The 13,331-nt window shown below is 37.8% G+C and overlaps 2 protein-coding genes across 2 annotated transcripts; one reads left to right on the top strand and one right to left on the bottom strand.

Annotated features, from left to right (window-relative positions):
- Positions 1–6,540: 6,540 nt before the first annotated feature.
- On the bottom strand, positions 6,541–8,443 carry LOC118667698 (olfactory receptor 13C7-like). The gene is made up of 2 exons (XM_036331481.1): positions 8,439–8,443; positions 6,541–7,618 (listed from the first exon to the last, which is right to left on the bottom strand). Exons 1-2 carry the CDS (start codon positions 8,441–8,443, stop codon positions 6,541–6,543), a joined length of 1,083 nt encoding a protein of 360 aa, XP_036187374.1.
- Positions 8,444–12,189: 3,746 nt separating this feature from the next.
- Positions 12,190–13,056, top strand: LOC118667697 (olfactory receptor 13D1). The gene is given in 3 exon segments (XM_036331479.1): positions 12,190–12,211; positions 12,214–12,887; positions 12,889–13,056. Coding segments are annotated over 3 exon segments (864 nt in total).
- Positions 13,057–13,331: the final 275 nt, after the last annotated feature.

The raw sequence follows: 13,331 nt of genomic DNA, 5'->3' as shown, positions 1-13,331 counted from the left end.
TTTTTTTAAGTTATAGTTATCTGTTATGACATCACTTAGGATGTAGAAAATATCTTAATAGGAATGCTGTGCAACTCAGAATCAATGTGTAATCTCCAGGCCTAAAGAAGTTGCTTACACAGTTTAAATTGAGATTTTCCCCCCTTTTTTTTTGTTTACTATGACTTAATTTTTCTAACATAATTAGGTACCTGTTTAAATTTTTCTCTTTATTTTAAATTATAGTTTTCTGTTATCCATATGTATCCATATTTATTTTAGAAATTTGGAAATTTCAGAAAAAATACCATGGTTAATTTTTGGGGGATATATCTTTCCAACCTCAATAATGCATGTTTCCTTGGTTTAGGTTTTGCATACAATGCTGAACACTAGTTTTTGTTTTTCTTTCAGTTAAACATAAATATTTTTTATTAATATAAATTCTTCAAAAATATTATTCAATAGTTGTAAAATAATCTATTAAATGATTGATGTACTGTGATGATTTCATAATTTCCCATCATCAAAATAGACAAATATGAAAAACAAGTTCAAATGATAGCATAACAATGATGGCAAGATTATCTAAAAGTCCAAGTTCTATGGGAAATAAATAAAAATTTGTTACATACTAGTCTTAAATTTTTTCATTTCCTTTATCCAAACAGATTATGGCACTCCATCTTATAGAAGAAAACAAAGATACAGGAAACATTTCAAAGGTATTCAACACAGTACTCTTTTGAAGGACAAAATGTTTAGAATTTATCAGTTCCTTCTTAAAGGAGTTACTCTAGCACGATGAGAGAAATAAAAATAATGGCCTCTACTCAATTAATTAGATTTTTTAAGCATCAAAAGAGATGGGTGGCTTCCTATAGAAATGTCTGCAAGTAAAAACTTTTGGCAGCAATCATTTTAGGGCTGAGTACCAAATATACAACCTTAGTCACAGCATAAAATAATTATTTTCTCAAAATAATTTCTAAATAGGATTAACATTTTGGAGAAGTTAAAAGAGAAGAAATGGCATTGGACCTGATTCATACCTTCCCTAAAACAGCTTCAGTGTAGACTCCAGACTACTGATGCTTATTCAAAGCCTCGATCAGATATTTATATGCAGACTAATAGGTTGATTAATTAAATCAAATTCTAATCTCAAACAGTACTGAATAGGAGTATATCTGGCCTATCCACCTCTTCCTGCTCTCTTTGTAAGTCTGCATAGTTTGGCACAGCTTGAATTGAATAAGAGTCCTCCTTTCCATACTCAATAGGATTATAAACCTCCTTATATACCGACTAAATAGTCTGAGCATTGTTTCCTCAGAAAGCAGCATAAATTGTTGGCAAATGACTATCACAAGGCAAATCCTATATTACCTCCACAATCATTGTATTAAAATATTAAGTAGTACTCATCCATTAGATCAATTAATTTATTTATTTAGAGATACAGTTTGTAGCTGTGGCAGAATACCATGAGGATACAGAGCTATTTTTAAAAGGACATTCTATGATTCATTCACTCTAAACAGGAAGGTCATTTGCTAATATTTACTTTTTAATTCTGTTTTCAAATTGAAGACATTTGCTCCATGCATTTTTATGAAAAACTCTGGTGCTTTAGTTGACCCAAAATCCATTATTTTAAAAATATTGGCCCTAACTGAAAATTCAACAAGTCTAATTACTTTCCTATGGACAACCTATATGCAATTTGGTTGCTTGTATATCTAAAATCGTGAATAACCTGAACCCATTTGCAATAAACCACACAGCAGTCTCACCTTCAAATCTCACTAGAACGTTCCATTTCACACTGTGTACTACCCAATTACCACTCTATACACAGTTGAAGCCGCAGAGGTGCTCTCCCAGGTTTTGAAGAGAGACAATCTAAGCGGCCTTGCTACTCTGTGTGCTCTGTGGAAAAGGAGCCATCAGCATCACCCTGTAACATGTTCATACATGCAGAACTCAGGATTCACCTCAGCCCTAGTCTATCAGAATCTGTATTTTTCAAAGACTCCCAATGTGGTTTATAAATGCATTAAAGTTTGAGAGACACTCCTTGATTGAAAACCATCTGGAGAGATTCAAAGGAAGATGGTGGTGTAGGTAAATGCCTGTAGTCGCCGTCTCCCACAACCACATCTAAATTACAACTAAAATATAGAACAACCATCATCCAGAACCACTTGAAAGCTAACTGAATGGAAGTCCTACAACTAGAGAAGTAAAGAAGAAAACACACTGAGACTGGTAGGGTGTACAAATGTGTGGAACAGGTTGGTCTGACGCCCACATGTATGGTTTTTTAAAAAATATATATTTTATTGATTTCAGAGAGAAAGGGAGAGGGAGAGAGAGATAGAAACATCAATGATGAGAGAGAATCATTGATTGGCTGCCTCCTACACGCCCCCTACTGGGGATCGAGCCCACAACCCGGGCATGTGCCTTTGACTGGAATCGAACCTGGGACCTTTAGTCCACCAGCCAACGCTCTATCCACTGAGTAAAACCAGGTAGGGCCATGTGTGGCTTTTTTAATCAGGAGGGATATCATCTCTGCAGAGGCCACCTGGAGGAGTAAGGGGTCCCAACCCCACACCAGACCCCCAGCCCAGGGTCCCAGAGCTAGGAAAAGAAGTTCCTACAGGCAGTAAGAAGAACGGGCTGTAAAAACCAGTGCATACTGGGGCTCGGTGACACAAAGGCTGCTGGAGACACAGCTGTTTCTCTTAAAAGGCAGGCACCATGAATGGAACTTACAAGCTCCCACTTCCTCTGAGCTCCAACACTAGGGTGAGGTGCTAGGGAACACAGACACATATGAGGAGGAACTGGATTGTCTGGCATCAAGGCAGGAACTCAGGGTGACTAGCTCCCAGGTAGAGGTGCTCTCAGGGATCACTGTTCCTATGCTGGTACCTCTGCAGTTTCAGGGCTGACTGGCAGCCATTTCTGCTTGCTCCACCCTGGTGATTCCCTAAGACCCCACCTCATCCAATTTACAACTTCACCCAAGCTATATGCAGCAGCTTTTGAATATGAATGGCCTTTCCTTGCTCAGGATAAAAATCTCTCAAACCAATAAACGGCCCAAAACCCAGCACCAGCACCAGCTTGCATTGCTTCATAGGTGGGCGTCATCTAGGCACTTCCAAACCCAATACAAAGAGGAGGAGTCTTCAGATCTCTCTGTATCTTCTGTTGGGTAGTCCCAGGCAGTGGCTGACTTTGCATCTCCCTGGAGACCCAAGATCCAGTGTACCCAGTGGTCAGTGTGAGACCATACCAGATTACAACTCTACACATCCATAAGTGACACACTCAAGGGGCAGACTCAGTGAGCACCAAAGCCCCTCTGAAGCAAGTCCTGCTCCATAAGGGTGTCCCCTGCACAGCAGCTCTTCCACTGTAGTTTCAGCTGGTCCCCACAGCCAGTTGGCCTGGAGGTTAATTCCTCTCAGCAACACCAACAGCAATCAAGTCTCAACTACAACAGGACTGTGCTCACAGCCCACAAAGGGATGCACCTAGAGCTCCCAGCTCAGGTGACTGGGGAGGCTGAGCCACTGGGCTCTATAGAACACCTACTACACCAGGCCACTCTACCAGCTCAACGAGACATAGCAGCTCTACCCAATACATAGAAACAAACACAGGGAAGCAGCCAAAATGTGGAGACAGGGAGGCATGTTGCAAACGAAAGAAATGGAAGAGAGCAGACTACTCGATGTAGAGTTCAAAACCATGGTTATAAGGTTACTTAAGAATCTTCTAGAAACCTCCAAAAAAAGTGGAAAAGGACCAGTTAGAAATTAAGCATACACTGACTGAAATAAAGAGGAATATACAGGGATTCGACAGTGGAGTGGATGATGCTGAGAAGCAAATCAATGATTTGAAATATGAGGGAGCAAAAAACACCCAACCAGAAGAACAAAAAGAAAAAAGAATACAAAAATATGAAGATAGTGTAAGGAGCCTCTGGGACAACTTCAAGCATACCAACATTCACATTATGGGGGTGCCAGAAGAGAGAGAGCAAGATATTGAAAACCTATTTGAAGAAATAATGACAGAAAACTTCCCCTATCTGGTGAAAGAAATAGACTTACAAGTCCAGGAAGCACAGAAAGTCCCATACAAGAGGAAGCCAATGAGGACCACACCAAGACACATCATAATTAAAATGCCAAGTGCTAAAGACAAAGAGAGAATCTTAAAAGTAGCAAGAGAGAAGCAGTTAATTAACTACAAGGGAATGCCCATACAATTGTCAGCTGATTTCTCAACAGAAACTATGCAGGCCAGAAGGAAGTGGCAAGAAATATTCAAAGTGATGAATAGCAAGCACCTACAACCAAGATTACTCTACCCAGCAAAGCTATCATTTAGAATTGAAGGTCAGGTAAAGATCTTCACAGACAAGAAAAAGCTAACGGAGCTCATCACCACCAAACCAGTATTATATGAAATGTTGAAGGGTATTCTTTAAAAAGAAGAAAAAGATAAAAAAAATATGAACAAAATGGCAACAAATACATACTATCGACAATTGAATCTAAAACTCAAAATAAATGAATACAAAATCTAATGAAAAGAATAAACAGAATCAGAGGCAAGGAAATGAAACAGACTGATGATTCTGAGGGAAGGGGGTTGAGGGAATGGGAATAGATTAAACAAAGATCTTACATGTATATATGCATTACCTATGGACAAAGACAATAGGGTGGCAAAGGCCTGGGATGGGCAGAAACCAGGTGGAGGGGGATAATTGGGGGGAAAAAAGAAGGACACCTGTAATAATCTCAACAATAAAGATAAAAATCAAAACAGTAAAAAAAAAAAAAAATCTCTAGTGTGCAATGCTTTCTTCCTTGTTGCATTATCCCCACTTTCTCACTGTCCCCTTTCATTTGTTTCTTAGAGATGGCCAAGCCCTTTCAGTTTATCCCATTTAAACTACTCCAAATCCACCCATTACTCTGTTCAGCCCAATAAAGACCTAACATATTATGAACACAAACAAAATATCCAGCTTAGAAGGTAGAGGAGAGGATAAGGTTATTAATATTATTTAACATTTTTTGTCCCCAATTTATGTGTCAGTCTGTATTCCACAAGACTGTGTGCTCCTTGATCGTGTTTTGTTTTTGTTTCCATGTTGTTTAGTTTTTTGGTATCACCAATAGTTAGCACAATGCCTGAGCTAAAATAGGTGTTCAGTAATTACTGGTTGATTGAATAATCAAAATAAGGAATAAATGACTGAATGAACGGAAAGTTCACATTCTATAGGAAATTCATGTAACTGAAAAAATACTTATCTGTAACACTCTAAACCCATTAACTGTGCAACCAAGTTCTTTAGAAATTAAGTAATTTTTTGAGTAATTTATCAGTAACAAAGGTTTTCACTCAAACATGCCACGGTTCATCCCTATGAAAAATAGCTTCATTTTTCTACTCTTGTCTCTCTGTGCCATGTACACAGGCCAGGCACCTGATGCCCTGAAGTCCTCACTCTTTCCCTCTAAATCAGTGGTTCTCAACCTTCTGGCCCTTTAAATACAGTTCCTCATGTTGTGACCCAACCACAAAATTATTTTCGTTGCTACTTCATAATTGTAATGTTGCTACTGTTATGAATCGTAATGTAAATATCTGATATGCAGGATGGTCTTAGGCGAACCCTGTGAAAGGGTCGTTCGATCGCCAAAGGGGTCGCGACCCACAGGTTGAGAACCGTTGATCTAAATGCTCAAAGATTATCCCCTATAAGAATCACTTAATGTTGAGTTCATATAGTACTCTGCCCCTTCACAAGGCCCTTTCTATTTTCTTCCTAAAAAAGAGATGAGACTAGAAAACTAATGCATGTAGAGGATAAGAGGTTAAGTTAGTAAAATAATATTTCCTTTTACATAAGATTATAAAATCCATCATTCCTGAACTAAATTTTGTTATCCATGAGAAAGTAGATGGTTGGAATGAGAATCCTGTTAAGGTCGCCGAAGGAGGAATGCATGAGGCCAAAGTGGTGAGGGATTATAAATTCAGTCATCTGGATACCAGATGGGATAAGCCCCAAAATGGTGCCAGCACCCAAAGACAGGGAGTCAGGTTTTTAAAGGACTGTAGGCAGGCTTTTTCTGGGTGGAGAATTCTCTTGTGCAGGTCCGGATTCTAGGATAGTCCAGAGGGGAGAGAGAATCATGTTAGCAAGTGGAATGTGGTCTAAGCAAGTGGAACGTCCATTGTGAAGTGGCCCAAAGGTCAGTTCCCAGGGGAGGGGGCATTGATTCAATTATTTGATCAGACCTAACAAATCCTTTTACCCATAAATTTCTGTACCTTTTCTCTTTAATCCAGTCATGAAGGGAATGGGTAGGCCCTAGATTTCTCTCACATTTAAATACCAGGAACAGAAAAATTAGTTTCAGGGATTAATGGTACCACCAACTCTTATTTTTGTTTTGGAAGTTTCAGGTGAGAACAAGACCTGCATTCAGAGTAAAGGAATTTTTTTAATAGCATTCACGTTCCCTGTGAGGAGCATTTCTGACACATATTCTTCACAGCTGCCTTCACATCTCTGTTCCTCAAACTATAGATGAGAGGATTGAGCATGGGTGTCACAACTCCATAGAAGAGAGAGATGATTTTGTCTGTGATGTATCCTTTGTCTGCACTGGAAGAGTCTTTAGCCTTGGGTTTTGCATACATGAAGAAGACGGTTCCATAGAATATAATCACCACTGTTAGGTGGGCAGAGCAGGTGGAGAAGGCTTTGCGCCTTCCCTCTGCAGAAGGAATTCTCAGGATGGTGGACATAATCAAAACATAAGAAACAAAAATGAAAAGTACTGGGACAACAAGAAAAATCATATAAGCAACAGCCATGCAAATAACGTTTATAGAGATATCAGCACAGGCCAATTTTAAGACAGCTAAGATTTCACAAGTAAAATGATTAATGACATTATTCCCACAGAAAGGAAGCTGCATGGCAAAGGAGGTTTGCAACACAGAATTGACACCCCCTGCAATCCAGCACCCAGCAACCATGGGTACATAGGAAGTCTTGCTCATAATGATGGGGTATCTCAGAGGGAAGCATATAGCCACATAGCGGTCAAATGCCATCATGCTGAGAAGGACACACTCTGTGGTTCCCAGAGCTAAGGAGAGAAACATTTGCACTCCACATCCAGAGAAGGAAATGGTTTTCTTTGAAGTTAAGCTGCTGAGAAATAGGGGAATAGAAGAACTGGTGTAGCAAATGTCCAAGAATGATAAGTTACTGAGGAAAAAGTACATGGGGGTGTGCAGGTGGGAGTCATAGACACTTACGATTATGATGACTCCATTTCCCAGTAGGATCACCAGGTACATACACAGGATCAAAACAAAGTAAATGGCCTCAAGCTTTGGGTAGCCAGAAAGCCCCAATAGGACAAATTCTGTCACAGAAGATTGATTGGTCTTCCCCATGTTAATGTTTTCTTTCACCAAAAGGAATTCTGCAGTAGCCAGAACGTAGAAGGACCTGTTAAAGCAGTGTCTGTAAGAGTTGTCTGCATCCTTAAGTGACTTCCTTGTGGGTAATATGGACCTAAAATTGGATTGGTGGATAGGATAAGAATGTTACTATCTTCTAAGCTAGATCAGTTAGACTTGTATACTTCATAAAAGAGGCTTTAGCTCAAAAAAATAATCCTTGTTAAAGAAGATTCAGAAGACACACAACTGGGTTAAATTATGTATCTCACTTACATTATGAATTTGAAATTATTTTGAATGCAGTTTTACTATAACATTTTGACCAGACAAATCTAAAACATATAAAGTATTATTGGAGATTTATATATAAGAATAAGAATAATATATATATGTTTTTCCTCCACAATAACTACATTAGCCTTAACAAAAATCACTATTCTTTAGCTACTAAAACAAAATAGTATATATATTCCTTTTTCAATGGTAACAACCTCAGTTTAGAAGAGTTTTGTGATTAGGAGAACAAACCAAAAAGATGTATTTTTAGAAAAAGAACTTTTGGTTATTTCTAACTTGGAGGAAATGTATACCTGCAATCTCTTAAGAACATTAATTACTGGCATTAGAGGTGTTTGTAAAAGAAAACATTTTTAGATAAAATTGTTATTCTTTGTCTTTTCCAGTACAAATTGGACCATCTAGGTAACTCTCCTACCTGACACACATAATGAATGGCAAGTTGTTCTCAGAATAACTCTAGCAAACATGTCTCAGTCTAGAGCCAAACCATAAATAAATGTATAATCTAAGAGTTTAAGTGACAGGGAATTTACTCTTTTACTTCCAAGTATGAGAAAATACATTTTATCTTCTCCTTGCACAGAAATCAGCTCCTTCCATTCTAACAACTGCTCTTCTGATCTTCCTCTCACTGCATGTTCAGACTACCCACAATAAAAAGATTTAAGTCACGCAAAATATGTTATAATTATTTATATCCCACTTCACTGGAATATAGAGCATTTCTACATTAAAATGCCAGAAACAGAAGTCCTATTATTTTATGAGATTGTTAATCTCATATATTTCATCTCAATAAGTTCAGTAAGATAACTAAAGGAACTATCTGCTTCTCAGTTTTCATTAACATCAAGTATCTGCCATTGCTATTGCTAAAAAATAAGAATAATTTACCAGTGACAAAATAGCACTGACTTCCAGTAATGATGAAAGGTGGGCTCTTGACATTCATTACACTATGAGGCTCCTTTAAAGAACCAGCCAACAGAGCACCAGAGCAACCTCAAGTCTGTGCTGCTTTGAGGATGTTCCTAAATCCCAAAAGCAATTTAAAGTTCACAATGTGGATTGAATAGAATTTAGAAACTTTCTAGTACTTTCGGGATGAAGTCCCTTGGAAGCAATTAAGACAAGGTTGCTAATACAATTTAATTAAAGTGTAACTCACAAAACAAATAATTCTTCTGACTTTACAACTGTCCGGGAAGAGCAAAGTTAAAACTGCTACCTAGGTTAAATGGTCAAGATCTGGAAATTAAAATTGACTATATCTGATAGAGAGATGCGTTAGTAATCTGTGACACTTAAGTCAAAATGATGCTTTGTTCTTAATAAATTATCTGCTGATATCCTTTATTTTGACCTCTAAATCCTGGAGTCGCAGAGCCCATAAACTGTTATCACTGGTCGCTCTAAAAGAGCCAGATTGTATGCACAGTCATTTTAATTTTTCTCATTCATGTCTTCTCTTCAAATACAGGGTTGGGCAAAAGTGGGTTTACAGTTGTGAGATGTGAAATAGAGTTTATTCTTGTATTATTTTTATTAACTATTATATTATTTTCCATACAAACAACTGTAAGCCCTACCACCCTGTATATACACAATACCCCAAACTTATCCAACTTGTCCTTCAGTCATGCCCACATTGGCATGAGACACACAGAACAGACCATGCCAACAATTTCCATGAGATGAGCAAACCATACTTTACTTCTGAACAGTACAAGAAGTTCTGATTGAAGTGGATAATTATGTCATGACTATCTTTTGAAATCAATCATTATAAAATACTCTTTTATAAAATACTCTTCAGCATTAAAACAATAAAAATAATCATGTATACTGTTAAAAAGAATAGAATAAAATTAGAAAACAGCACTCTTTTTTGTCAGTGGATAATAATCATAAAAAGTTATTGAGCAAAAGATGCAACATAATCTTGAACAATATGAAAGCAACTTATGCCATGAAAAATGGTATTCTATGCTTCAACAAATCAAATTTGAAAACCAATTCTCAGAGTTCTTAACTTTATGCAAATACATTTTCGGTATACTGGCTTGCAATGCAAATGTTGAACATGTTTTCTCATTAATGAATGTTCAGTGGACAAATGAATTAAATAGTTTTGATGTGACCACAATAAAGCTATATTACAATGCAAATGTAACTGCAAGAAGTTTTATAAGCAAATTATGTAAAACAAAATAATGTTAGAGTAGAGCCAAATAGTTATAGAAATATAATTAAAGAGGTACTTAATATAGATACTTGTTATTTCCGATAAACAGCAAGTAATTTTTAGTACAAGAATTTCCTATGCAATACTTTTATCCCAGTGTGCATATGCAAAAGCAATTAGAAATAATTCAAATTTAACTAGGCGTCATCTATTTTTATTTGCTAACCTGGCAAACTTAACTTCCTGTGACTGGACTCACATGAAATCCAGTCCAAGCCTGGGTTGCCCACCTGTCATCATTGCCAGTTCTGGCCTTTCCTAGAACAAAGGTATCAAGGCAGTACTGTGAGACAGTACTATTTTTAGAATTTTTAAATGAGAAAGAGGAGAAAATATTTAGTGTATTTCTCTAAGCTACTCTGGTAGGTACAGAATTATATTCTGTTGTCTCAAATGTACCTACACACCATATGACTATAGCTTCAACCCTCCACCCCTTTCCAGGACAAATATGGTATGAAGAAACAATTAGGATGAACTTATTGAGACTCATGATTAATTACTGTGCTTCAACATTTCCAAGCCCTAGTCTATCATCTCTCCCTTCTGATTTCATTCATTCAGTGTTTACTGAGACCGCCTTGTTCCAGAAACTCTGTCTGCTTCTTCCCTAGGTCCCCATGAATCACTTTAGTCCTCTGCCAGGTACTACAGCCATTACAAGAATGGCAAGCCAATGTCTAGGGTCTTAATATCTGGGATCAGCTCCCCTACTGCCTGACTGTACTTCAAACAGAGCTTGCCCTGGCTTCTGCCTTCACATTGCTCTCCCTCTTGCTGGGCCATGCATCAATCCACGCTTTCCCCTGTAGTGGCTGGCACACACTTCTCTGGCTCCCTAACTCCCTGCTCCCTCTGTATCTCTTATTTATATGGTATTCACATGTCATCTTCTTGTTCCTTTACCAGGAAGCTGGTATATCTGTCCATTTCAGTCTGTCTAAAGACAAATTAACCACATAATTAAGGACCAGACACTTAATTTGGCTCCAACCTCTTCTGTCCCATAAAATAATTTACTCAAATATGGCTATATTTTATCTAAATTGTGAACAAAATTTTAATTTCATAATAAGCCTAGAAAATTTAGTTTCATCACCTTGAAGTTAGATAAGGGCAATGTTTCATACATTTTTGTTGAATGAACACAAAACTTCATCTAGATCAGTGGTTCTCAACCTTCTGGCTCTTTAAATACAGTTCCTCATGTTGTGACCCAACCATAAAATTCTTTTTGTTGCTACTTCATAACTGTAATGTTGCTACTGTTATGAATCGTAATGTAAATATCTGATATGCAGGATGGTCTTAGGCGACCCCTATGAAAGGTCCGTTTGACCGCCAAAGGGGTCGCGACCCACAGGTTGAGAACCGCTGATCTAGATCCTCAGGCTAAAGTTTATCAAAATGGTAAATATTCACCATAGTACATTATGATCAGTATATTCACTCATTTCATCATAAGAGTCTCTCTCACAGACTCATGATCATTCTCTCACTTGCTTTTAGCATGTTTCTCTAACAGGAGGACTTTGTATCTGGCAGGAAAGAATCTAGAAAGACATAACATGACAGATTATAGGGATAGTCAAAGGCAAATAAGTAACTACCAATTAATCCATGATATAAAGAACAGAACAGGGACATCAACTTGTGATTAGTTAATTAGAATTTAAATGGGATATCCCAAAGCCAAGCAGTGAAAGGATCAGAGGTGTGATTTAAATTAAGAAAAACAACAACACAACAATTAATGTGATTATGTGGTTAATAGAAAGAGATGGAGGCATGGGGAAAATAACACAGGACAATCTAATGTAACTCAGTTCAAAGATAGGTCTCAGTAAGAGGGCTGTTTCTTTCTTATTAACTTTTTAATCTAATTAACCATTCGATAAAAAAGTGATATATCCCAGTTCTGAAAAGAGCAAACTAACATAATCTAATTTCTTCCTCACTCAAACATGGAAATGCCATAGAAATAAGATTAAAAATATATCAATTTGAACAGGATCTGTTCTAAGAATAAAACAAAATAATAGAAGTGAAAGTCATTTGATACATCCACATTTTAAAAGATCAAAATTCCCTGAGTCTTGTCCTTTTCTAAACCTTGAAGGTGGCATGGACACAAAGAGATGGGGAATTACTCAGCCGTAACCAATTCTTTCTGGTAGGACTTTCCCAATACCCGGAGCTTCAACTTTTTCTGTTTGTGCTCTGCCTCATCATGTTTGTGGTAATCCTCCTGGGAAATAGCCTCCTCATTATCATCAGTATCCTAGATTCTCACCTTCCCACCCCCATGTATTTCCTCCTTGGAAACCTCTCATTCTTGTACATCTGTTATACATCATCATTCATCTCCCCAATGCTCACCACATTTAGGGCTAAGAGAAAATCCAGCTCCTCAAGTGGCAGTGCTCTGCAGATGGTTGTCTCTCTTGGTTTGAGCTCCACTGAGTGTGTCCTCCTGGGTGTGATGGCCTATGACCAGCATGTGGCCATCTGTAACCCACTGAGGTACCCCATCCTCATGAACAGGGTGCTGTTTGTGCACATGGCTGCATGGTCTTGGATCATAGGCTGTCTATACTCCTTAGTGAAAACAGTCCTAACAATGGCATTGCCTTTCTGTGGGAATAACATCATTAACCATCTTACTTGTGAGATTCTGGCTCTTCTTAAACTCTTATGTTCAGATATCTCCATGAATGTGCTTATTATGACAGCGGCAAGCATTGTTGTATTGATGGTTCCTCTACTGTTAATTTTCATATCCTATGTTTTCATCCTCTCTTCCATACTGAGAATTAATTCTGCTAAAGGAAGAAATAAAAGCCTTTTCTACCTGCTCATCCCACCTGACTGTAGTCATTTTATTCTATGGTTCAGCCCTTTTTATGTGCACGATGCCCTAGTCAACAAACTCAAAAGCATCCAATGAAATCATTGGACTGTCTTATGGAGTGGGACCAGATCAAATCTTTTGTATTCACAGATGAAGTCAAGGGAACTTATCTGCTTGTAAAGTCAAATATTCATGTAAAGTCTCATATGATTTTTGACGGAATGCTCATGTAAAACCTTTGGAATAGTGTCCTGTCTGAGATTTCTAACTGTATATAGTTCTGCCCGGGGTCCCATAAGGGCACGTGGTTTTTCCTCAAGATGAATTTCTCTTCTCTCGGTTCTCTATGATCTCCTTTCTCCTTTCTCTCTCTCCTTTTCTTTTCTCCATTTTCTACTCCCTCTTGTCCTTTCCTCTCTTCCATCTACT

The sequence above is a fragment of the Myotis myotis genome, unplaced genomic scaffold (genome assembly GCF_014108235.1).
Source record: "Myotis myotis isolate mMyoMyo1 unplaced genomic scaffold, mMyoMyo1.p scaffold_m19_p_12, whole genome shotgun sequence".
In the NCBI taxonomy this organism is placed as follows: domain Eukaryota; kingdom Metazoa; phylum Chordata; class Mammalia; order Chiroptera; family Vespertilionidae; genus Myotis; species Myotis myotis.
Note: the sequence above shows the minus strand (reverse complement) of the source record. Positions and strands in the feature narration are given on the sequence as shown.